This window comes from Arachis hypogaea, chromosome 19 (genome assembly GCF_003086295.3).
Source record: "Arachis hypogaea cultivar Tifrunner chromosome 19, arahy.Tifrunner.gnm2.J5K5, whole genome shotgun sequence".
Classification (NCBI taxonomy): domain Eukaryota; kingdom Viridiplantae; phylum Streptophyta; class Magnoliopsida; order Fabales; family Fabaceae; genus Arachis; species Arachis hypogaea.
This window is the reverse complement of record NC_092054.1, coordinates 151,069,794-151,097,158: the sequence shown is the minus strand read 5'-3', so window position 1 is coordinate 151,097,158 and position 27,365 is coordinate 151,069,794. Positions and strand designations below refer to the sequence as shown.

Below are 27,365 nucleotides of genomic sequence, written 5' to 3'. Positions count from 1 at the left end.
CAAATAGACGGAAGGATTAAATTGTCCTCTGTTTGTTAAAATCAAGAAATTTTTTGTATTTAAATTTTGTCAGAAATGTATTTATAAAAAATTTAAAAAGTCAGAAACTTATCTGTCCTTTTCTCTAAAAACAATTCAAACTCATTAGAGTTGATCCATTAGTCCCTTTTAAGTCATTGTTGCCATTCATTCTTGCACTATACATCAACTGTAAAGATTACCTAATTAGTGTTCATCCTTTTTGTCGGGTGCGTGTGACTTTTGCTGTAGTTTCACTAAAAAAGAAGGTATTGTGTCCCGTTCTATTCGGATTCGTATGGAAGAGTTTTTCATCTTATTGTGTTAAGATTTTATCACAGAAATAATAACTTTTCTTTTTCAGCATTCATGTTAAATCTAGATTTGTGGAACATTTTTGCTGTTTTAAAAATATGGTGCAAGTTAGTACATAATAATCTAATGAATATTTTAGTGTATGAGTCAATGTGGTTTATATTTAATTAATGTAATTTTGAATATTATTTTATATGTGTGATTGGAATTTATTGGAACTTATAATGTGAAAATAATTTTTTTATGAGAAAATTTGGGAGGTTATTATTTTTATTAAAATTTGGTCAATATTTAACCAACAAAAAAAAGTGAGTAATCTCACATTATTAAATATAATCTTACACTATTAAAAATACTAAGGATGAGTAATTAATATCTACCTCTTTCTTCTACTCCTCATTTTTTTAATACAATGTGAATGGTCAAAGGCAATGGGTGTTTATGTGTAGGTTTTATGAAGGTGGCTGATTATACTAAAACAAGTCAAAAGGTGAATTAAGTTCTTTTAATGTTGTGGATAAGGTTGATGGGCGAGGAATATAAGAAAATATTTGATAACTAAATAAAATTAGTAAAAAATAACTAAAATTTATCTTATTTATTATTTATTAATTGTTAGAATAATTAATAAATATTAAATAAAATAAATTTTAATTATTTTATTTATCTCCTTAGTATTACCAAAAATATAATAGAAATTTGGAGGATATTAAATTTTTATTGCTTTAAAAGCTTGTTACGTTGATTTATTAATGTAATATGTGGATGTATGTTATTTTTCAGTTATGTTACACATACAAGTCTTTTTGACTTACAAGTCTTATAAGTTGGGGCAAATCCAACAAAAGCTACACTCACCCACAAAAGCATGTTAACACGCGTATCACGTTTCCAAAGCGCTCCTTCACCATTATGAACGACTCTTCTTCTTCCTCAATGAAAACCACAACTGTCATTTTCTTTCGCATTTCTCCTCCTCCTTCTCTTCTTCCTTCTTCTTCTCTTTCTTCTTTGTGTTTCTCCTCTTTTTTCTTCGCGTGTTTCATCTTCATCGTCGTGTTTCTCCTCATTCTTCTTTTGATTTTGCAACATTATATATTTTTTTATTTAATTTTTTCTTCCCAAAAAGAATTATGAGAATATGAAATAAGAAGATGAAGAAGAAGAAGAAACAGTAGAAGATGAGGAGGAGGAAGAGGAAGAGTTCTGAATTATGCAGAACTTATCAGAATAACAATACACTTAAATATCTTTGTTTTACACCCAAATTTACTGCAAATACAGAAATGAGTTATGCTATGTGTACACCAAAATCAACCACCAAAGTCAGCCACCAATATAAAATACATACTGGAATACAAATATACTTTGAAAATAAATTAAACCACACATGTATTTATACACAAATACATTAGTGGATGATTTTTGTGGCTGATTTTAGTGTACAAATAATATTTTTGTACAGAAAAATGTTTCCTCTAATAAATAAATGTAAGTTCATCATCTTCCAAGTAATTTTGTAGCATTATGTGGTTCTTCTTCTTCTTTGTTTGATTTTTTTGTTTTTATTCTTGTTAAGAGAGTAAAACAAGAAGAAATTTGAGAAAGTAAAACAAAAAGAAAAAGATGAATAAAAAGAAGGAGAAGAAGAAGAAGATGGTGATAATGATAAAAAAAAAAAACCAGCAAAAAAGATAAAACATGTTAAATGTAGGTTCAGCCATGGATCAATGTTAGGCTCTTGATACCATGAAGTGATGTTGAAATAAAAACATGTATACACAAAGAATCTCAGTGAACAAAAAAAAAAAATAAAGAATTATGCAAAGAAATCCAAAAAACAAGTATAACAAGCAAACAATGAAAAAATGAATTGTATTTATACTCCTTTAATACTCTATCCTTTTACATTATATATATATATATATATATATATATATAGTAACTAAGAGTCTAAGTCCAAGCTTTTATTATTGCTTAGTTAGCGGTCAAACTGAACTATATATACAGATATAATTATGCAACTGTGTAAAATATTTTAGAATAAAGTATTGTTTTTGTCCCCAATATTTAGAGTAAATTCTATTTGTGTTCCTAACGTTTAAATCGTTCTATTTGTATCGCTAACATTTGTAAAAGTGATTCAATGTTATCCTACCGTCAATTACACATCATAAACACTTTAATTTGAGTTTAAAAATCTCTTCTTGAAGTTAGAATACAAATGTCTGGGATAGAATCGATGATCCACTCCAAAAAATAGCTTATCAAAAGTTGAAACTAATTCCTACACATTTACATAATTCACTTTTCTAGAGACATAATTGAATCTAAACACAAATAGTGGGTATAATATTAAAATCGAATGCATCCAAGTGAGACCTAATTGAAAATGAATACATTCAAGTGAGAATAATTGAAAAATATAATCTGATTTGTTAGTATAATTGATAGTAGGATAACATTGAATCACTTTTATAAACGTTAGGGATACAAATAGGACAATTTAAACATTAGGGGACACAAATAAGACTTACCCCAAACGTTGGGAACAAAAATAATACTTTACTCAACATTTTATATTAACAGTGCACCAAAATTAAACTCGAAAAATTATTGAGACCAACTCCCTCATAAGCCAACATAAGCCAACTCCATTTTATTTTTAGTTTTGAAATTCAAAAAATAAAAAAAGTGGAGGATTAGATTTTTTTTGTAACAGATATATTTTTCAACTAATTAGCTGTAGTTGGCTGTACGCCTAGTTAGTTTTCTAGTAGGATTATTACCTTAAAAATAATGTTACACATCCAAATATTTTTGTTAAGTAAGTCTAATTAAATTGGTTTAGTATCAACAAAAATCAATTATGAATACAATTTTACTAGAGAATCAATTAGGGATAAAGTTAACTCTAACCAACTAATTAAAAAATAGGTTTGTTACAAAACAAAAAAAAACCTTTTATTATCTTAATTTTTTGAATTTTGAAATAAAAAAGGAAGTTAATTTAGTTGATTTATACTATAATTAACTTTTTAAACTTTTTTTATGAATAATATTACTCTAAATTTTATTATTTAACTTAGTTAAAGTTAATTAAAAAAAATTTAAATATATACTATTGTTCTTACCTTTATTACCATACTAGTGTATCACCCGAGCTTTCGTGCGGGTTGTTTTATAATGAAGGTCATACTTCTTTAAGCTGTTTTATAATAAAAGTCATACTTTAGTTATAGACTTCTTGGTATTATAATTTTTTGTACTACAGGATTGAATTTATTTAGTTTTATAATTACAACAAAAATATTATTTTATTATAAAAATTATTATATTTTTATAATAAATATGTAATCAATATTTAATATACTACACTATTGTTTTACTATAATATGTAATCAATATGTATATGAATATTATATTATAATTTATAAGTATACGTTGAATAATTGAGGTTATCCTTTAAAGTCCTACATCGTTTATATATAAAAAAATAAATACTATTATATACCCTAATATGTTGTGTGTTATTTTCAAAAAATTAATATTTTAGTAAAAAATAAAAAATAATTATATTAATTAAAATACAACACACATGTAAAAATATTATTTCTATATTAAATATTTTTTGTATTTGTATAAAAATATAATTATTATTAATATGTTAATATATTAAAAATTTTGTAATATCTATTTATTAATAGTAATAGTTATTATTTTTACTTTAAAAAAAAACTTTGTATATAAAAATTTATTATATAATGTATAAGATTGTTTTATTCTATGTTTATAGAGAGTAAAATAATTTTATTATTTTTTAAGTTCATATTAGTAGATTCTACTTATATATAAAAACTATTATGTTTGTATTTAATTATGTTACTGTTCTACAATCTAAAAAAAAATAAAACTTTAATAAAAATAGTTTATATTCTAATACACAAACAATAAATACTAATTAAGTGATATTTATTTATTATTAGACCCCTAATGTATAACCCGTGTTATACGTGGATTATGTACTTAATTTATTTTATTATATTTATGTATAATTTGTTTATAAATATATTAATATATATATTTATTGAAAGAATTAATTTACTTAGTATACAGAAAAATTATAGTGTAAAATCCAGACTATATTCGAGCTAAATATTGTTCCATTATAAAATTTTGTTGGTATTTGTATGTCCATTAATATTAGTAATTATTATTTTCAATTTGAAAAATTATTGTATTAAAAATTTATTATGCAGGATATAACACTATTACATTTTATAAAGACCAAAATAATCTTGATATTTTTTGTCTATATTAATGAGTTCTACTTAAATATAAAAGTTATTATGTAAATGTGTTTAAATAAATATTTGTTATACGATTACTGTTATAAATTCAAACAAATTAGAACTTTAATAAAAATATATAAGAAAAAAAAAGCATAAGAATTAGTAAGACATATACCGTGGAAAGTAGCTTACATAACATATAAGCGGTTAAATAAGTTATTTTTGTTTGATGAATAAATATTTGTATTTGTATATGAGTGTTCCCATCTAAAATATATTTTTCATCCTTGATCCAAATAATTTATAGAAATCCCTCGTTAGATTTATAAAAGTTATAACTAAAACTTACTTACAATTTTCTTGCTTTTAATGACTGCAATAACCCTACCAAGAAAACCATTAGGCAAATAATCTCTTCTGGGTTTAATGTTTTCATTTGCCAGCAAAATCATTTAAAAAAAAAATTGAAGCTAAAGTGCAAGATGAAAGAGACAAAAAAGACTTATTTCTGATTAATTAAAAACTTTTTTTGCTTCACCGGTCTCTTTGAAACATCCAACTCCAAATTTTGTAATGCTCGCATCTGTCTTGGTATAAGCAGAAATAAGTCAATTATTAGTAATACTTATATACTTAATAATGATGCACACAGAGAAAACGAACTCAAAACTATAACAAAATTTGATAGAATTGATGTCCTTTCGTAACATGGCATAGAAAATCTGACTGCTAAGCATCTCTTTTCAAATACTTCTCAGACAAATTGTTCATTTCAACCATCAAACATTCTTGATAATTCAATTTTTTTTTCTAGAAGAAAAATTTTACATTGTAATCCCTATAGTGACAGCAACATCACTGACTTATAAAGATTTGGAGAAAAAAAATTACGTTGCACACAACCTTCCTCACTTACACTGACATGGCATGAGGGATATATAAAGACCGACAACAGAGCAAAGGTAAGAGGAGTAATAAATCTTCTCTAACTCTAAAAAGCAACGCTATCATACTTCAACAATATCTAACCAAGAATGCACTAATACATTCAAATGAATTGCAAAGTTTTAGAGTTTGAGCACAGATATATATCAAAGAGCCATGTCACCATGTCAATAAGAGCTCCAAGGCGATCACCAAAGCTAAACTGCACAATTGTTGCTTCAGTATCCAAGTCTTGATCTATCGTTGCTATTGGCATGAGAACACTATCAAGATTGTCACTGGATTTCTACAATAAGAATTAACCAATCAAATGTCAAAAGAATTACATATATAAAAGCATGACAAAACTTAGAGGACTTGAGAAAAGAAAAATTTAGCAAAAGTCCAAATACTTGACAAAAATATTATTCAGTTGGGGCAGCCACTATATTTGACTGCCACAAGCTGAATTGCATGGATAATTGGAAACATCATGTGCATAGAATACATAGTGGACACGTAAATTATACAGGAGTTAAAATGTGATGGCATTAGCTGTATTGTAGTGCAGTACGAAATCAAGCATAGCAATAATCTGCATTTCAACTAAATTCCAAAAGAGAAAAGAAACAAAATGCTGAAGACCTATATATCACATTCTCAATGACATATAAAGCTTCTGAGAAAAATGATCATCGTAATATTGTGACCACAAAATATCAACTGAATGAAGGGTTAATAACTCAAAAAAAAAAAAACAAATAAAAAAATAGAAAGATGATTTTAATTATATTTATAGGTCTATGATTATTAGTTTGGTATAGATTATTAGTTTAATTATATTAGAATAGAACACAAATTTTGATTTTGCTAACAGAGTACAAAAGAAATTAAAATACTAATAATATGACACTATCACAAAAAATTAATGTAATCTGATACTATATGCATTTAGATTTGGAATTGAATCCTGAACCAAGACAAAATACATAAAGCACAAATCAAGAGGGTAGAAAAGATTATTTTCTTTAAAAAAAATAAGTGAAAAAGAACATCATTGCCAAACTGTAACATCCCAACTTTTTGAATCAAGTCATTTTTAATAACTAATTAATTAATTAAAATGATAATGATTTAATATTTGAATTTAAAATTTAAACATATGAAAGCACTAGTGGTAGTAAATCTCTAACCGACAGTAAATAACCTTTTAAAACGTAGTCATAACTAATTCTACATTTATTAGATTTGAATGATATTTTGTTATATGAAAAGATAAGAATACTAGCTCTATTCCTTAAGTTCAGTATAAAATCAAATTCAAATTAAATTAGGTAGATAAATCGGTTACGAGTTCAGAGTAGAAAATCGCGCTCTTATCAGGCAGCCTGATATACTAACAGTATTTTGAAAATATCTCAAGCTGTGGTTATCCGATTGACTTCGTTTAAGATTCGTTTTAAAGATAATTCAATTATCTATAAATTTGTCTCTAATAGCTAATTCCAAATTCCAAACGTAGAAAAAGGTATAGGGCTTACAAAGTGACAATCTAGATTGAAGATTTCACCTAAATGCCTCCTAACATAAACTGCACATACCTGAGAGCTATTTGATCCTTCCTTTCTCATTCTATTCCCCTTTTCTATACAAAATATTCTAGTATACACAAAGTCTAGCCATGAAACAAGTCTCTCTTCACTAACAAACTGCATCTATTTGCATCGGAATACCTAGTGGAACTTCACTCGAGGTAGGGGATTTTATGCTAATTTTTATATGTCATATCTTAAATGATTTTGAATATGAATGTTAGCATTGCATGTCATGATATAATGTTTCTCATACACATTATGAATTATAATAACAATCCTATGTGCATAAATTGAACTGAGGGAATGATCCTTCGGTAAGGAAAGGTGACCCCCAAAGACAAGATAATCGAGATGATCCTTCGGTAAGGGAAGGTGATCGGCAAACTTTTGGGAACCTTCGGTAAGGGAAGGAGACTCCCATCAATTTTATATAATAAGATATCTTTGTTGATATAACTCGTTTCTTGTGTATGTCTAAATAACCTTGATTGTAAATTGAACTGAGGGAGTGATCCTTCGGTAAGCACTACAACAATTCCTTAAGATAGCGACGGTTATTTTGCGGCGGTTGTGTGAAACCGCCACGAAATGACAACCTACGGCGCATATAGCGGCGGTTAGAGGTTGGGGATGCAATCAGGCCGACATTTAGTGGCGGTTTTTCTTGAATTGCCGCTATATTTCAATCAGGTTTGCATTTCGCGGCGTCTTTTCGAAAGCCGCCGCTATATGTACCCCGGGGTGAGTTATTGTTTTACATTTTGCGGCGGTTTTGTTTAAACCGCCGCAAAATACGTATTACCACATATTGCAATGTTTTCTTTAGTAATAACCATCTGAGTATAATCTAGTTAAGTAAACACTACTATCTTAAGCTACATATGTTTAAATTATTGTTACATCAATTTATATATGGTCCAAAAGTATATAAAGAGTACAATGAAAAGTACATTTAATAATATCCATAATAAATAAAAATAATAATAATTATAAATATTTTTTATAAATTATTAAAAATCAAATATTTTCTAAAAATAATAATTATAAATATTTTCTATAAATTATTAAAAATAATAATTAAAAATATTTTCTACAAATCATTAAAAATTCAAAATTTTATAATTTTACCAAAATTATCATTTTAAATTTTAAATTTTTTATTTTAATGATTTATCGAGCATTTATTAAAATAAAAAATTTAAAATTTTTATTAATAACAATCTTAACCTGTATTCTTAGATATAAGAATTTATAATAACAAAATTCAAAATTAATTAATATTTTACCAAAATTAAATACTAAATAGAATAAAAATATTTTTATATAAAACCAATTAATGATCTGCATATTATCATGGTTAATAAATTCAATAATGCTAACTGACTAACAAATATAATATTTTTGGCAAATATTTCACTAATTTTAAATATTAAAGACTAAATTCTAAATCTTAATAAATATTTTTAGAAAATGTTAGATTTTTAATAATTTATAAAAAATATTTATAATTATTATTTTTGTTATTTGTTATTGAATGTACTCTTTATTGAATTTATTATGGATATAATTAAATGTACTCTTTATATACGCTTGGATCATATATAAATATATGTAAATTAATTCGATCTACTATGGTCTAAAATTAATTCGAAATAGACCGATTTGAATTACTAGGGACGTCCTAGCATGTATAATTTGAATCACCCTAATTTGAACTCCCCTAAGATTACAAGCAAGCATAATTCGAATTGGACAAATTTGAATTACAAGCATCACTACTAATTCGAATAGGACTAATTCGAATTAGTGTTGGTTTGTCTCATTCGAATGGGACTGATTCGAATTACATAAGAATGTGCTTTTGGGATATCCTGGTAATGTTTTTCAATTTGGTAGAATTGTGTAATTTGGTCGTCCATTTGGTTTACTTGTGCATTTTACCCAATATATAAGGTGCCTTTTATAACTATGATCAGATATAAAGTATAAAACAAAAAATTGTGTTGCAATCAAATGTGTTCGTATGATATACATAATTATTAGTGCTATATATCGAAGAGTCACTTGGCTTGGTGGCAGCATGACATTGTTAAAGCTTTTCCTTCTTCCAGGTTCAAGGTTCGAGCCCTGCCTTCTTCATTTGTGGAAGGCTTTACATAGTTGATCCACACGTTGTGGGTCCATTGGTGGAAGCGCGGGTTTAATTGGACCACCGGACGGTCCGGTCCGATTCCAATAACTATGAACGAAAATACTGAAATTTGACGGCGGTTTAGAACCGCCGCAAAACAAGTGCTACTTTCGTTTATTTGCTATTTAGCGGCGGTTATTATAACCGTCGCAAAATCCATTCACATTTTACGACGGTTATTCCAGCGGTTGACTAAAACCGCCGCTATCCGTTTTGCCGCGCCCTATCTTCCGGCGTTTCACGAAACCGCCGCGAAATATTTTGCGGTGGTTCAAAACCGCCGCTAAACGGCTCCAGGAACCGCCGCTAAATGACGTTTTTGTAGTAGTGAAGGGAAGGTGACCCCCAAAGACAAGATATCGATATGATCATTCGGTAAGGGAAGGTGATCGTCAAAACGTTTGGGATAAGAACCTTCGGTAAGGGAAGGGGACTCCCACCTTTTATACCGGTTTGAGCTCAATACCTTCCATAAAAACTACGAGAAAAAGTAATGAAAAGTGCAATGAAAAGAGTGATCATGATTGTTCTTCTTTTATCTTTTTTTTTTATTTATGATTATGTTTATTATTGCATTCAAAGATCCTTTTTTTCCCAAAGTTCCTTTTTGTATGATATATGATATTGTTTAAGAACTTTATTTTATTCTGATATATTTTGTTTGACTTATCTATGGCAATGTTACTATTCTTCTCTTATTTATTATTTATTTTGTCTTGCTTTATGGCCTATGAAAACATCATACCAAGGTTTATGAGTTTACCTTTATATGTTTTAACGCTATAGGCATTTTGTATGCATCACACATGTCATAACAGAAGTAAATGAGAAGCATCTAAAAGTCACACCACTTCGACTAACAAGGACTTTTGAAAATAATAATTGAACAACATTGCATTATCACTGTTTTTATTTTAAAACTCGGAGTGGCTGGGGATGGATACGATGACACCATATAGATAAACTATTGAGAAACTTTTGTTTCTCACCCCTCTCTCCGTACCATCTTCAGGAACGATGCAGTACAAAGCAATACACTGCTCAATTGAGGTGAAAGGACAAGTGCACTAGTAGGAGCAAACTATCGATGACGTAGATAAAAAACATTAAGCAAACCCTTAAGAAGGAAGAATATACGATTGTTTTAGTCATAGTTATACAAATTAAGAGAATTGAAATTTTCTGAGTGTCTTGTTTTATTTTATTGAGTGATTGCAAATTGTAGCTATGATTTTTCTTGTTATAATTATTTGGTATGAGTAAAGCTTGTCATTGTTGTGCCTTCATAGTTTAGCACACCGGTTTTTCATGTTAGTATTTTCAAATCCACTTATATTTTTCAACTGGTAACTATTCTAATAAAAACTAGTTATTCAATATATATATATATATATATATATATATATATATATATATATTATTTTATAGGAATATTTCATATTTGTTTTAAAAACAAAATTTCACAAGGTTTTAAATATCAGCTACTAAATATAATCCAGATAAAGCTTATCTCAGTTTAAAAATATTAGGGTGTAACAAAATTAAACTGAGTTAAGCTTTATTTGGATTATATTTAGTAGCTGATATTCAAAACCTTGCGAAATTTTTCTTTTAAAACAAATGTGAAATATTTATATAAAATAATTTATAGATAAAAATATTGAATAATTAGTTTTTATTAGAATAGTTACTAGTTGAAAAATATAAGTGAATTTGAAAATACTAACATGAAAAACCGGTGTGCTAAACTATGAAGGCACAACAATGACAAGCTTTACTCATACCAAATAAAAAAAGAAACATAATAGTTACAATTGCAATCAGTCAATAAGGATAAAACAAGACACATAAAAAATCCTAATTCTCTTAATTTGTTTAACTATGGCTAAAACAATCGCATATTCTTCCTTCTTAAGATAAATGTTTAATGTTTTGTATCTACGTCCTCGATAACTTGCTCCCACTAGTGCACCAGTCTTTTCACCTCAACTGTATTGCTTCGTACTGCATCGTTCCTGAAGATGGTACGGAGAGAGGGGTGAGAAACAAAAGTTTCTCAGTAGTTTATCTATATGGTGTCATCGTATCCATCCCCAGCCACTCCGAGTTTTAAAATAAAAACAGTGATGATGCAATGTTGTTCAATTATTATTTTCAAAAGTCTTGATTAGTCGGAGTGGTGTGACTTTTAGATGCTTCTCATTTACTTATGTTATGACATGTGTAATGCATACAAAATGCCTATAGCGTTAAAACATATAAAGGTAACTCATAAACCTTGGTATGATGTTCTCATAGACCATAAAGCAAGACGAAATAAATAATAAATAAGAGAAGAATAGTAACATTGCCATAGATAAGTTAAACAGAATAGATCTGAATAAAATAAAGATCTTAACCAATATCATACATCATACAAAAGGAACTTTGGAAAAAGAAGGATCTTTGAATGCAATAATAAACATAATCATAAATAAAAAAAAAAAGATAAAAGAAGAACAATCATGATCACTCTTTTCATTGCACTTTTCATTATTTTTTCTCGTAACTTTTATGGAAGGTATTGAGCTCAAACCGGTATAAAAAGTGGGAGTCCCCTTCCCTTACCGAAGGTTCTTATCCCAAACATTTTGGCGATCACCTTCCCTTACCGAAGGATCATCTCGATCGATCACCTTCCCTTACCGAAGGATCATATCGATATCTTATCTTTGGGGGTCACCTTCCCTTACCGAAGGATCATTCCCTCAGTTCAATTTATGCACATAGGATTGTTATTATAATGCATAATGTGTATGAGAAACATTATATCATGACATGCAATGCTAACATTCATATTCAAAATCATTTAAGATATGACATATAAAAATTAGCATAAAATCCCCTACCTTGAGTGAAGTTCCGCTAGGTATTCCGATGCAAATAGATGCAGTTTGTTAGTTGGTGGACGAAATTGTGATCACATTAATGTAGTACTCTTTGTTATTGCATGGAATCATTATTATGGCTCTTTACTATGTGTGGACACAACTCCGTTCAACTAACCAGCAAGTGTACTGGGTCGTCCAAGTAATAAACCTTACGTGAGTAAGGGTCGATCCCACAGAGATTGTTGGCTTGAAGCAAGCTATGGTCACCTTGTAAATCTCAGTCAGGCGGATTTAAACATGATACTTTATTAGATTAAAATAAACAATAAAAGGGATAGAGATACTTATGTAGATTCATTGGCAGGGATTTCAGATAAGCGAATGGAGATGCTTTTTGTTCCTCTGAACCTCTGCTTTCCTGCTATCTTCATCCAATCAGTCTTACTCCTTTCCATGGCTGGCTGTATGCAAGGGCATCACCGTTGTCAGTGGCTACATCCCCTCCTCTCAGTGAATCATATGCTCACGCACCCTGTCACGGCACGGCTATTCATCTGTCGGTTCTCGATCATGCTGGAATAGGATTCACCCTCCTTTTGCGTCTGTCACTAACGCCCAACACTCGCGAGTTTGAAGCTCGTCACAGTCATTCAATCATTGAATCCTACTCAGAATACCACAGACAAGGTTTAGACCTTCCGGATTCTCTTGAATGCCGCCATCATTCTAGCTTACGCCACGAAGATTCTGGTTAGGAGATCTAAGAGATACTCATTCTAGCTTAATTCATGTAGAACAGAAGTGTTTGTCAGGCACGCGTTCATAAGGGAGAAGGATGATGAGCGTCACACATAATCATCACCTTCATCACGTTCTTGGGTGCGAATAGATATCTTAGAAGCGAAATAAGAAGAATTGAATAGAAAACAGTAGTACTTGCATTAATCTTTGAGGAACAGCAGAGCTCCACACCTTAATCTATGGAGTGTAGAAACTCTACCGTATGAAAATACATAAGTGAAGGTCCAGGCATGGCCGAGATGGCCAGCCCCTATGGTCTAAGAACAATGCGTTCAAAGATGTCTCATACAATAGTAAGAGGTCCTATTTATAATAAACTAGCTACTAGGGTTTACATGAGTAAGTAATTGATGCATAAATCCACTTCCGGGGCCCACTTGGTGTGTGTTTGGGCTGAGTTTAAGTGTAGCACGTGCAGAGGCCATTTGTGGAGTTGAACGCCACTTTCTGTGCCAGTTTGGGCGTTCAACTCTGGTTTTGGATCCTTTTCTGGCGCTGGACGCCAGATTTGGGCAGAAGGCTGGCGTTGAACGCCAGTTTACGTCGTCAATTCTTGGCCAAAGTATGGACTATTATATATTGCTGGAAAGCCCTGGATGTCTACTTTCCAACGCAATTAGAAGCGCGCTATTTTGAGTTCTGTAGCTCCAGAAAATCCACTTTGAGTGCAGGGAGGTCAGAATCCAACAGCATTAGCAGTCCTTTTTCAACCTCTGAATCTGATTTTTGCTCAAGTCCCTCAATTTCAGCCAGAAAATACCTGAAATCACAGAAAAACACACAAACTCATAGTAAAGTCCAGAAATGTGAATTTAACACAAATTCTATTAAAAACATCCCTAAAAGTAACTAGATCCTACTAAAAACATACTAAAAACAATGCCAAAAAGCGTATAAATTATCCGCTCATCATTAGTGAAGAGAGACTTGTTTCATGGCTAGACTTTATGTATACTAGAATATTTTGTATAGAAAAAGGGAATAGAATGAGAAAGGAAGGATCAAATAGCTCTCAGGTATGTGCAGTTTATGTTAGGAGGCATTTAGGTGAAATCTTCAATCTAGATCTTCACTTTGTGAGCCCTATAACTTTTTTTAAGTTTAGAATTTGGAATTAGCTATTAGAGACAAATTTATAAAAAATTGAATTAGCTTTAAAATAAATCTTAAACAAAGTTAATCGGATAACTACAGCTTGAGATATGCCCGAAATACTGTTAGTATATCAGGCTGGCTGATAAGAGCGCGATTTTCTACTCTGAACTCGTAACCGATTTATCTACCTAATTTAATTTGAATTTGATTTTATACTGAACTTAAGGAATAGAGCTAGTATTCTTATCTTTTCATATAACAAAATATCATTCAAATCTAATAAATGTAGAATTAGTTATGACTATGTTTTAAAAGGTTGTTTACTGTCGGTTAGAGATTTACTACCACTAGTACTTTCATATGTTTAAATTTTAAATTCAAATCTTAAATCATTATCATTTTAATTAATTAATTAGTTATTAAAAAATGACTTGATTCAAAATCTTGGGATGTTACACAAACCATATTATTCCATAGGAAGAACCAAACATAATGAAGGAACAAAAAAGATAATGAAGGAGCTTATTTTCTTTTTCTTTTTTTCGTTTTAAATTCAATCCAGTTAAAACATCACTGATGAACACTGAAACACTGAATCACATTGATTACAATCACACAACAAACAATTAAAACCAAAAGAAGAAATAAATTAAAGTAAATAATAAATTTAAGCAATTAGAATTGGTTCATAGAATTAAACAATGCCTACTACCTACTAAGCAAAAAATAAAGTAACTAATTTGGTTTTGCACTTTGACATTTGACAATCAAATCAGTTCTTAAGGCATCATGTTATAAAATTTATATAACTAATTTGGTTATATTTTTTAGACTAACTTCGAGTTGATTTATTAGCATTCATCTGAAAGTTTTGTTTAATTTCATGTCAGAATGCTCTTATAGACTACATAAAGCTTAAGTTATGACTCAAGTTAGAATAAATGATATGTATAAATAAGATATGATCACCTACAGATGATATCTTAAACAGTGCCTATGTTGGTGCCCATCAAAATAATATTTTTGATAAATTTATTTTTCTTCTATGGCCATCAATGTGATGGTCAAGTTATATTTTTAAATCAATTAATTTATGAAAAGGTTAGTTGTGCATAGTTGATTATGAAAAGTTGAGTCAAAATTATGTTCTAAATCAACATTAAGTTTCATCAGCTTTGATGGCTGGAGTTTCATTCTTCGTATATATCACATATTCAATGAATAATTCCTAATAAAATAGACAAAAGCAGAAAAAATGCCTATAAAAAATCTTAATAGTAATTTTATATACTACTTGGTAAGGTATTTCTTATGCTTCGCCCGAGCTATGTACTCATTTGATATATAGTAGTTTGTTCTAATGAAAACAGAAAATAAAATATTTTGATCGAACAACAATTACATTACTGCAGTGTTCGTTGAGTGAATTTTGATTATATAAAACCATGATATGCTACTAAACGCCAAATATGTTACTAACTTTGATTGTATAAAGGCAATAAGTTAATTTATATTTTAATGCTATTGACGAACTTTTTATAGGAGAACTACCCCTTAGTACTTGTGACTACTCTGGAATGTAACACAGCATTTGAAATGAACAAACTATAATATTTATCCACTCCACGTTAAATTTGCGACACAGGACAAGATGTCAAAGTTAATTCAAAAGATAAGTGTTAGGTGAAGAGGCAAGATGCAAGGCTATTTTCATCATCGCAGTATTATAAATCAATACTTGAAATGAATTAAACTCCACCAAAATCAAGTAAATTAATAGAAATATAAGTGTTTTTTTCCAAATTAATAGATACTGAAAAACAAATATTATTATTCTGCAATAGACATAAAAAGCTTTAAAGAGTAATAAGCTAAGTTTCAAGAAGCCAATTTGCAAGAAAACCGAATTTTTTCTCAAGAAAATTCACTTGAGCAAAGTCATAACATATTAACATTCAAAAGCAGAAGAATTATTTTATAGAAGATTGTACTACCTGTCTGATGTTCTCAATTCCGAAAGCAGCAATGAAAGCGTCTATAGTTTTTCCACATCTATGGAAGTTACCACATATGTGCTTCCTTTGCATGCTTCACCACCTTATTGACCTCTTTAACAGTTCCAACTTTTTAGTCTACATTACAATGGAAAATCATCACATTTAATGTTTCTTTCATAAACAAATAAACAATAATGTAACATAGATTTGAAAATTATTTCTTTGTCATTCTCTTTGCTAAAATGTCATACACTTTAGGAATATATTTGATGTATTAGGCATGGGAAAAGGACTCTCTTATCTGCACTAATTCAAAACCAATTAGTCTTTTTTTTCTAAATGGTAATTTTCTATTCACAATGACATACAAAATGAACCAAAATAAAGGATAATATGATTTTCAAAATATGAGCATTTAAAGATTGTAGGGCTCCCAATACCTTTTTCAAATTCTTCACATCCTAGCTAATTTGTCTTCTTATCTTACATAGATTTTGAGAGTGAAAAGAAAACAAATAAATAAATAAGCAATAAAGACAGAGCACAATCCAAATCAAGCATTGGGCAAAGGTCAACCATAGGATTAGGCATCACCAAGACTGAAAACAAACCCAAATAACAAATCCAAACGGAAAGCTACCATTGTATATCTTTTTAAATATGACTGTGCAGTAGCCAAGTTTTCCATTAAAAGAGAAGAGAATTGAGCCTTTATGTAAGTGTATGAATTGATGATAGATAAGAAAATCATGGACGCAGCCAAAGCATTAGTCATCACCAAGACGCAAACTTTGCATAGTGAAAATTTAGTTCAGCTAACCAAAACTGCTAATTAACACAATGCTACCTACCTAACACATATATGAAACCAAGAAGTCAATAATGACTTAAATTCCAAAGGGACATTAGTCCATTCTAGTCACACTTGTAGATAAAAAAGGCATGGATTATTATTTACTACTACTAAAAGAAACACATATGTTAAGGAAGCAATTATTGAAGCCTAAAAAAGATTTAAGAAGGGATTACATGAAATTATCTATGACAAATGCAATATATAGAAAGGATTACATGAATTAAAATACATAAGTCATTACAACTTGAAATACTAAAATATTGCATGAAATACAATATTTTAAAAGGAAATACCTTATTTATTACAGCGAGCAAAAGCATCCTGGATTAGAGTCATTACCTCATATGGTATTGTTCCAGTAAATGACTTCAATTTTTGGTTTTGCCTCTTATTGTCTATGATTTTTTGGTTTTTAATACTTTGAAAGCAATGAATTCAATTTTTGGTTTTGCACTTTGACATTTGACAATCAAATCAGTTCTTAAGGCATCATGTTATAAAAGTTATATAACTAATTTGGTTATATTTTTTGGACTAACTTCGAGTTGATTTATTAGCATTCATCTGAAAGCTTTGTTTAATTTCATGACAGAATGCTCTTATAGAATACATAAAGCTTAATTTATGACTCAAGTTAGAATAAATGATATGTATAAATAAGATATGATCACCTACAGATGATGTCTTAAACAGTGTCTATGTTGGTACCCATCAAAATAATATTTTTCTTACACATTACAATAATCAGCGAATTAACAACAGCCACACCTACAACCAAACTAATAGCTTAGAATATGAATTGGGCCCGAATAATGCAATCAATTATAAATGAATACCCAATAGAACCTTTATTTCCCATGCATGAAACGATTGTAGCATTTTGATCATGTCCTTCGTATGCACCTTGCCATTTTGTGTATAATTTCCTTCTCTTGACCGCTTTATGTACCCATTAGGGTTTAGGGTTTATGGAAGTAATTATCTATGACCAATGCAAAAAAGATTATTAGCTTGGTGCACCAATGTAAATTGTTAACAGAATAAAAACACAAAATCAGAGAACAACATTACCTCATCATTGAGCATGTAAATTGTTAACAGAACCTGTGCTACAGCAATAACAGAGAGAATAATCTAAGTTAGGCATATGCATGGTTTTGACTATAGGCTTAGTCATGAAAATCAGATTAACAAAATTTTGAGATAGTAATTCTAAAATCAACAATAACTAAATAAAATAAAATTAAGGCACCAAATTTTACATATGAAAAAGAATATATAGTATACCCAATATTTGCAGCCCATAGTCTAACATGGCGATTTCAGAGCTCCACTAGCAGCATGTTTGGCTTCTGCATCATGCCCAACCCTATAAAAAAAATCAAAAGAATACATATTTTACTCTGATTCAATCACAGTTTCAAGGAATACATCATTTTTCACTATATATAGAAAGCAAGACTACCTATTTGTCAAAGCTACTTCAGTCTTGCATTGCCAAGAAAGCTCTACCGCATGTAATGGCTGCAACTCAAATATTTTGATTTTAAGAACAGGCCAGTCATTTTCCCCGAAATGTGTTGCTTGAACAATAGAAGGTGTGTTAGAGAAGAAAATAGAAGATGGGATAGAGAGCAACAGATAGAGAACGATTCTAGAGTAAGGATAAAGGAGTTAGCAGAGTTTACCATGGATTAACCTAGGATGTGCCCACCATGGACATTGTTTATGCCGACTTCGAAGCTGATGTGTGCTCCTTTGTGCGGAGCTCTCCTCTTACGTTGTGCCAGATCTTGTTTTCATCGCCTCCTTCCTCTCTCTCTCTCTCTCTCTCTCTCTCTCTCTCTCTCTCTCTCTCTCTCTCTCTCTCTCTCTCTCTCTCTCTCTCTCTAGCCTCCTTTCTCCGTCACTGCTCTATTTGCTCTCGCTTTCTTTCATTTGATTCAGCAGCAGGAATGTTGTCTCTCACCACCGCCATCGCCTCCCTCTTCTCATTCTTCTCCCGTGCTTCCCTTTCTGCGGCCGCAATCAATCTGGCATCAATCTGCTAGCGCAGCCCGTTACTCTTGTCAACTCTCTCCAAATCATCACCTACAGTAAACAAAGGAACATACTTCTCACTCTTTGGAAAGTATTGTAGTTCTAAAAAAAACATAATTCATTAATTACTCATACTTCATACTTCATTCTCAATAAACAAACAACACAATCCAACAACATCTTTATCCATCTACGAATCAAAACACCTACAACTGTTCTCAGTTTCTACAAAAGTCAAATTTACAAAAGTCAGTGTGACAACTCATGGAAGAACAAATCCAACACCACATAAGGCAATAAAGAAAAAGATAAAAAATTTTAAAAATATAAAGAACAGATGTCGATTACATCAACATTCTCAAAACCAAAGCTCTTTTACTCTGATTCAATCACAATTTCAAGGAATACAACAATTGCAGCAATTTTTGCTATATATAAGTTCAAAACCTAACATAGTAATATTAGATGAAACACTCATATAGAAGAGAAGCTTAATTTATTGAAATCTGATATCACAGTAAACACGCCTTGAATCCCTTTTCCAATTCCTGAGCAAAACCTGTTCATATTCTTAGATCTATAAATATACCCACCAAAAAAATTGACACCACTTTCTACAAAAATTTAGTGAGAATACTTCACAATGTATTAAAATGAAACATTGGCATAAGTAGAAGAAGGAATTTTCTTAATATTAAGAGAAACCTGACCTGCTGATATCCTTGATAAAAAGAGAAAAAAAAAATAGCCTGTAGACTAAGCATTTTCTCTTCTCTACTCTATTTTCAGCATGAAAATCCAAGCGATTTTGTTGAAGTTCCATAACAACAGCCTGAGAACTGTCTAAACCAAATGTATCTGCAGCTTAAAAAATGAACGACAAAGAGTAAAGCTTGGAAATGATTCCACAATGACACCAAAAGCCCTAACTAAAGCAAGGTACTTTACTAAAAAACAGTGTTCAACATATAAATGAATCACAACATCACACTCAACATTGTATTTGCAGTACTCATATGCACAAATGACACTCCATCTATTCATAAAAACAATCATGGAAAAAAAAAAACTCAAAAAAAAAAAATAGGAAAGACTTGAAACTAAACAAATGGATCCATTCACTTCTCTTCCTTTTTCACATAAGAATAAGCCCTAAATCATTGCATCACAGATTTATCATATATGAAAGACTTAAAACTGAACAAATGAATAATAGGTACGGTAATCAATCAAGAAAGAATGCCCAAAATAGAGCCTTCCCAATCCACCTAGACCGTGGAAAAAACCAAAAATCAAAAGGAGTAGTACAAAATTGTTAAAAAATGGCTAAAAAGGTTTCACTTACCAGCATAAGTTTTCTCCAGAACTTGCAATTCATAGTCTTCATTTTGCACTTGATCTTGTTCTCACCCTCCACTGGCTTTTCCTTCCTTTTATCTTTTCTGAACCAACACTGTCCATACCCCAAAGATCGAAGCTTCGAATTGCACGAAATACTCGAAGCTAGAAACAAAGAACCACAGAAATCTCCTAAAATGAAAAAAAGTACAAAAAACCACAAATGATGTTGCAGTTTATTCCCTCAGCCAGAGAGTAGTAAAGATGGAGCGAGGATGAATCACAGTATTCAAATGATCTAATATATGATTTAATTAATTAGGAAATCAACGCATTGAACATGAAGTGATTAAATCAAATACTGACATTGAAGAGTAGAAATGGATCTGTGAGATGGGACTTGATAGATGTCGTTGAACTTGTAGTATACATTCTTGTCTCCTCTTCCCTTCTCTCTCGATCTAGCCTCCTTATCTGTCACCGCCACCTCTGTCGCCACCCTCTTCTCCTTCTTCCGTCGTGCTTCCCCTTTTCACCGTCATGTTTTCTTCTTCTCTGCTTTGATGGAAACGCCGGAGGAGATCCTGGTGTAAGAGAGGAGAGATTGAGAGAAGAGGTGGAGAGAAGTCAGTGGTCACCAGAAATCCCTTGCAGTGAATAATCCCAAGCCCACTCCATTGCTATAAATAAATTTACTGAAGATCAAGTTTTGGGACAGAGATACCTTAAAGAAGACAATTTCCTTAGCGTTGCTATGGAAGCACTGCCTGAACAGACCTTTTTTGTTAAATATATAGGACAAAATATTTAAGCATTACTATGTGCATCAGAATCAAAACGTCCATAGGAGCACCGTCCAGATCCCTGAAGTACACCGACGTTGTAAGTAACAGGATCATCGCATTCGCAGAACCGGCACTGCCCGCGAAGAAAGGGCTACCATGCCGTCATAGGGTGGACGTATTCCTGCAGAACCAACCGCGGCGATGGCCTGTTGCCTCATTCCTCTTTCTTTTTCTCTCGACTTTAGCGTCCTTTTCTCTCACCGTCACTGTCATCACCAGCCACTACTCTTTCCGCCGTTCTTCATTTCGTCACCTCCATGTTTTCTTCTCTACTTCGTTCAGTCTTTCTCTCCCTGAATTCTCTCCGGTTTGCTTACGTCGCCAGAGGAAGTCTTCTTCCTACCTGCATCACCTACTCCTCCCTACCAAGAGTTTCAACTCTGTCTCATCTTCTCCGAGGATAAGAGAATGAATGATTTTCGAATAAAATGATTTTGAATTTAAAATTCAAATTCCCGCTTAATATCCACCTGTGTACTTCGGATCCAATAATAGTTTATTCTATACCATCCTATATTGTTTTTTTTTATTATTATTTTGAATAAGTAAGACACTTGTCAATCATTCAAGTAAGACACTTGTTGATTATATAGATTTGACACTTGTCAAACAACCAACCATATACTATTCTCCTATTATATATTAATAGATAATAGATCTTATTATAAAAATCATCACGTGAGGCATAATAGACATAATAGGCTAGGGACAGACATTGTCTCCAAAAAACACTTGCCAAATTTTTATTCTGCCACCTCAATTCTATACATGTAGAATACAACCCCTCTTCTACGTTGGAGAATTGGCCTTTTTGGTCCCTCATTAAAAGGTTATAGCCTGTGTATGCACAGCCACATAAGAACTTGCCTACTAACGTTAGGCTTAGCTTGCTGATGCAGAAGGCTGATTAGAGGTGAGAAAACGAGGAATGATGGGAGGAGGAAGAAAACACTTTTTGCTCGTGGAGAAAAATGATCGCTGATTAGAGGTGTTCTTCCTTAATAATGGTGGTGGCCCAGAACTCATGGCTCATTCATGAGTTTGTTGTCCCTTTCTGTTTGCCCCTCCATTTGTTCCACATCATCATGCATAATCAATATTTATATAGGGCGATAGTTAGGTCACTACTCACTAGCTAGGTGTGTCTTGTGTGTCTATATATATTTGATAGTTGCTCATTTGCTGTATTTGGCTTTTAATGAAGTACATCTTGAACCATCAATTAATGGAAAAAAATAGGTGACTATTTTAAGGAAGATTTTATAATTATTATTATGTGAAGATATTTTATTTTGATTATTAGATGATAAATTGTAAGGCTTAATTTTTATGTTATAGAGATTCGACTATATTTGTATGTTGGTTGTCGAAAACCTAACACAACCCTCCTCCTTTATCCGAGTTTGAGACCGGCTATGTACCGCAAGTATAACATAGTCGGAGTTAAAGCTTGATTTTTATATGTTATAAAAATATTACCTTTATTTAAAATGTGACAAAACAAATAAATCACACTTTTAAATAAAGATCATCATAAAAAGATATTTTTGACATCTTTATTAAAGTAGTTGTCAAAAAAAAAATATATTTCTACGCTAAAACCAGTTTTTAAGATTAATTATTATATATAAATATATATTATTTAATTATTTTTAATATATATTTTATATTTTAATATATATTTTATCGACTATACTATATGTATATCAAAATCAGCTATCAATATAAAATAAATATTAAAATATAAATATACTTTAAAAATAAATTAGATCACATATGTATTTATACATACACAAATATATTAATAACTAATTTTAGTGTACGAATAGTATTTTTAAAAGTATAAAATTAAAAAATATTATTAATATACTAAAATCAGTCATCAATATATTTATATATAAATACATATATAATTTAATTTATTTTTAATATGTATTTTATATTAATAATTGATTTTGATAACTGATTCTAGTTTTAACTTAGGATACCTTTCTATAAATAGTGTGTGTTAATCTCGCCACTATTCTTCGCCTCTACCAAACAGAGAGACTTGAAGAATCAAGGGAAAGAAAGTGCCAATGGCATTGACTCCACCACCTCATACAACAAGAGAAGAGGAACAACAACACAATAACAATAATGGGTGCCACATGAACCTCGCTATCTCCCCAAACTGCACCGGGGAGACACAAGCAAATTTGAGTGCTGTCATTAATCACTATGTCCACACTCTAAATCACTTCAACTTGCGCAACTTGGGTAACCTTTAATTTTGATTTTAATTCTTAATTATATATCAATAAAGAAAAAATAGTTATTATTGTAACTACTACTTTTGGCAAGGAGTTAATACATTATTAATAATAATGTGTTTGGTTTGTATACTTGCGTAGGGTACCCCACGAATCAGAATTTCAACTACGATGCATTGGCACCATTGCTACAATTTCACCTAAACAATGCAGGTGATCCATTTGTTGGGAGCAGCTTCCGTCTAAATTCAACGTCATTTGAAGTTAGTGCTCTTGATTGGTTCGCTAATTTGTGGGACATACAAAAGAACAAGTATTGGGGATACGTCACTACTGGTGGAACAGAGGCCAATCTTCACGCCATTTTAGTAGGGTCAGTTTCTTATTATTATTATTATTATTATTATTATTATTATTATTATTATAAAAAGGCGTATCCTAACGGCACATTGATCTATCTAGGAGAGAACAATTTCCTGATGGGGTTCTATATACTTCAGAAGATTCACATTATTCAATATTTAAAATAGCAAGAATATATCGAATGCAATGTGTCAAAGTTAGATCTCTTATCTCCGGTGAGATTGACTGTGCTGATCTAAAAGCTTCACTACTTCATCACAAGGACAGGCCAGCCATCATCAATCTTAACATAGGTTTTGCTTCCTCTCATATCTTTTTTTTCTTTTTCATGGTTTTTTCTAGCCTAGCAGGCTAAGGACTTTGTCACAAATTTACTTTTAACATTTACTTAAGCAGATTATTGAGCTAACTAGTAGATCAACACAACTTGATTATTTACTCTCATCTTTGATATATTATCAAAACAACAGATTTATGCACCTACTTCTGTAAAGGATTTTTGTTATATGTATACAGGTACAACGATGAAAGGAGCTGTTGATGACATTGATCTTGTAATAAAAACACTTGAGGAAAGTGGTTTCAATCGTGATAGATTCTACATTCACTGTGATGCAGCTCTATTTGGAATCATGCTCCCTTTTCTCAAAGCAGTGAGTCACACTTATTTACATCAACTTCATTAATTAAGTAAAAATCTTAAGCTTAGATATCGGTGTGGATATTTGTATTTTCATTTTGAGTAAAGTATTGTTCTTGTCCCCAACGTTTGGGGTAAGTCCCAAAGTTGTTTCTAACGTTTCAATCGTCCTATTTAAGTTTCTAACGTTTTAAAATCGTCTAAATTTTGTCCCGCTGTCAATTCTGTTAACGGATCCCTAACGGCAGGACAACATTGAGTCAATTTTGAAACGTTAGGAACTTAAATAGGACGAAAACGTTAGGGACAAAAACAATGCATAAAAATAAATTTTAATTTAATTTTATCTTTTAATAATATTAATTTTTTACTGTACATAGTATTCAATTATTTTTAAATTACATCTAAATAAATTACACTTAATCACATTACTTTCATTTTAAATAAATTTATTTTTTTATAATTTTAAAGAATTTTGATACATTAGAGACAAAAGGTATAATTTATATTTTATTGTATATATATTATTTTTGTGTATCATTTTTGTCCCTAACGTTTTCGTCCTCTTTAATTCCCTAACGTTTTAAAATCGTCTCAATTTTGTCTTGCCGTCAATTCTGTTAACGGATTTCTAATGGCAGGATAACATTGAATCAATTTTGAAACGTTAGGAATTTAAATAGGACGATTGAAACGTTATGGACAACTTTAGGACTTACCCCAAACGTTGGAGACGGAAATGATAATTACTCTTTCGTTTTCCATGCTTGTTACATAGTTAAACCAATTATACTCCCAATATTTTATGTCGTTTAATTACAATTCATATGCTACTCACTAAATTTAGTGTAATTATGATTCAAAACTCTTTATAAAAATTAAATTGTTATTCCTCAGGCATCAAAGATAATAAGTTTCAAGAAACCCATTGGAAGTGTGAGTGTTTCAGGGCATAAATTCTTGGGATGTCCAATTCCCTGTGGGGTTGTAATAACGCGTTCAGAATACATTAATGCGTCATCAAGGGATGTTGAAATCATTGGTTCAAGGGATGCAACAATCACAGGTAGTCGATGTGGACATGCTCCAATCTTCCTTTGGTATGCTATCAAAAAGAAAGGCTCAATAGGGATTCAAAACGAAGTGGAAAATTGCATAGCAAATGCACGTTACTTGCACAATCGACTAAGTGATGCTGGAATTGGTGCAATGTTAAATGAGTATAGCAACATTGTTGTGTTTGAGAGGCCTCTTGATCATCAATTTAGCCGTAGGTGGAACTTGGCGTGCCAAGGGAACATTGCACACGTGGTGGTCATGCAACATGTTACCATTCAAATGTTGGATTCTTTTGTTAATGAGTTTCTTCATAAACGTTCCTTTTCACGGTTTGAGGATTATGGCTCTTTTCAGCCTCTGTGCATAGCAGAAAAAGTTGGCGCTGCAAATTGTTCTTGCTCAATGCACAACTTGTATCATGATTGTGCATGCTAGCACATTGTATTTAGCTTAATAATTATGAATTTTTATTTTTATACGAAGACATTTACATGTAAAGTATTACATACACCCATTAATCATTTTGTATTCTACCACCATTATTATGGCCTTCATATATAATAATTGATGATTCATGATACTTTTATAAGTTTTAATACAAAGTTACATAATTCAAATGATATCATTGACGGGTCATTTTTGTCAAAAGCTTTTCCCTTTATTTTAATTTGTCGGTATGTAGTATCATCATGTAAGATGTATAGTTATTTATATTTTTTATTTGTAGACTTAAATTTTTAACATAAGTGATTTTATGACATAAGATTACAAATTTTTTCTTCTTGAGTTTTGCCCACAATAATGACTACAAAAATTAAAGTAAAAAACGGTAATGCTACACATCTATGTAATTTTGTATCCAAGTCTATTTAAATTGGTCTAACACCAAAAAAATCCAATACCATTAAATGAAACGGGAAATACACGTCTCCAACATACACGAAACCGCTACTTCATTCATGCTTCATTATGAAAAAACATTGCTTCTTCTTCAATACATACGAAACCGCTCCTTCTCTTCGAATCTCTCTCAAAATTACTCAAACTTCACTTACGTTCTCTGTGGAAACTACTACTGGAGAAGAATCGCCAGAAGATTTCGCAAGGAAGAAGCAAAAACGAACCACCACAGCAACAGAGACTGACGAAGGTATGAGAAAACTACTGTTCATTTTAAATATTACAATCTCGCGTTTCTCCTAGTTGCATTTTAGGTTTACTGGATAGAGTTGCTTCATTTAGTAGATCGACGTATTCTGATTTCATTTTTACAGCGTAACTAGGGCTTGAAATGAAATGTGTTCTTATTTTCATTCAATTCAGTGGAGTTGCTATTTTTGATTCACTAGATTATTAGTATATTCACTTGACTTCTTTTGCATGCAAAAATACTATTCTTGATTGTTAGTGTGTTCAGTAGGGTCCTTTTGTATGCAAAAATGATTTTGTTGTTGATTCAATGTCAATTACGTTTTATTCAACACATAAATGGCGTTCGGTTCAGTGGGCACTACACCAAATTAGATGAATAACTACACTTATTTTATGACCCTTACTTAAACAGTCGTTATTAAATAAAATAGTGACACTTATTGGCTAAAATTTTTATATATGGATAATTTTAATGTGAAATACAAAAATATTTGATGATTTTGGTGTTCTACAGGGTTGTGGTAGTAGCACAAAACGTTACTAACGTTTTGTAATAAAAAAATTTTTTTAATCATCAAAGAACAAAACGTCACTGACGTTTTGTAATAAAAAAATATTATTTTAATTATTAAAACACAAAACGTCGCTGACGTTTTGTTAGAAAAATATTATTTTAATTGAAGAAACACAAAACGTCATTGACGTTTTGTAAATGGCCATAG

The 27,365-nt window shown here is 30.8% G+C and overlaps 1 protein-coding gene across 1 annotated transcript; it reads left to right on the top strand.

The window, feature by feature from the left end:
• The first annotated feature begins 23,198 nt into the window (after window positions 1-23,198).
• Window positions 23,199-26,071, top strand: LOC112776256 (serine decarboxylase 1-like). Its single transcript, XM_029295888.2, has 5 exons — window positions 23,199-23,436; window positions 23,571-23,802; window positions 23,892-24,085; window positions 24,309-24,445; window positions 25,330-26,071. The coding sequence occupies exons 1-5, from the start codon at window positions 23,256-23,258 to the stop codon at window positions 25,924-25,926; spliced, it is 1,341 nt and encodes a 446-aa protein (XP_029151721.2). The 5' UTR covers window positions 23,199-23,255; the 3' UTR covers window positions 25,927-26,071.
• The last annotated feature ends 1,294 nt before the right edge of the window (window positions 26,072-27,365 follow it).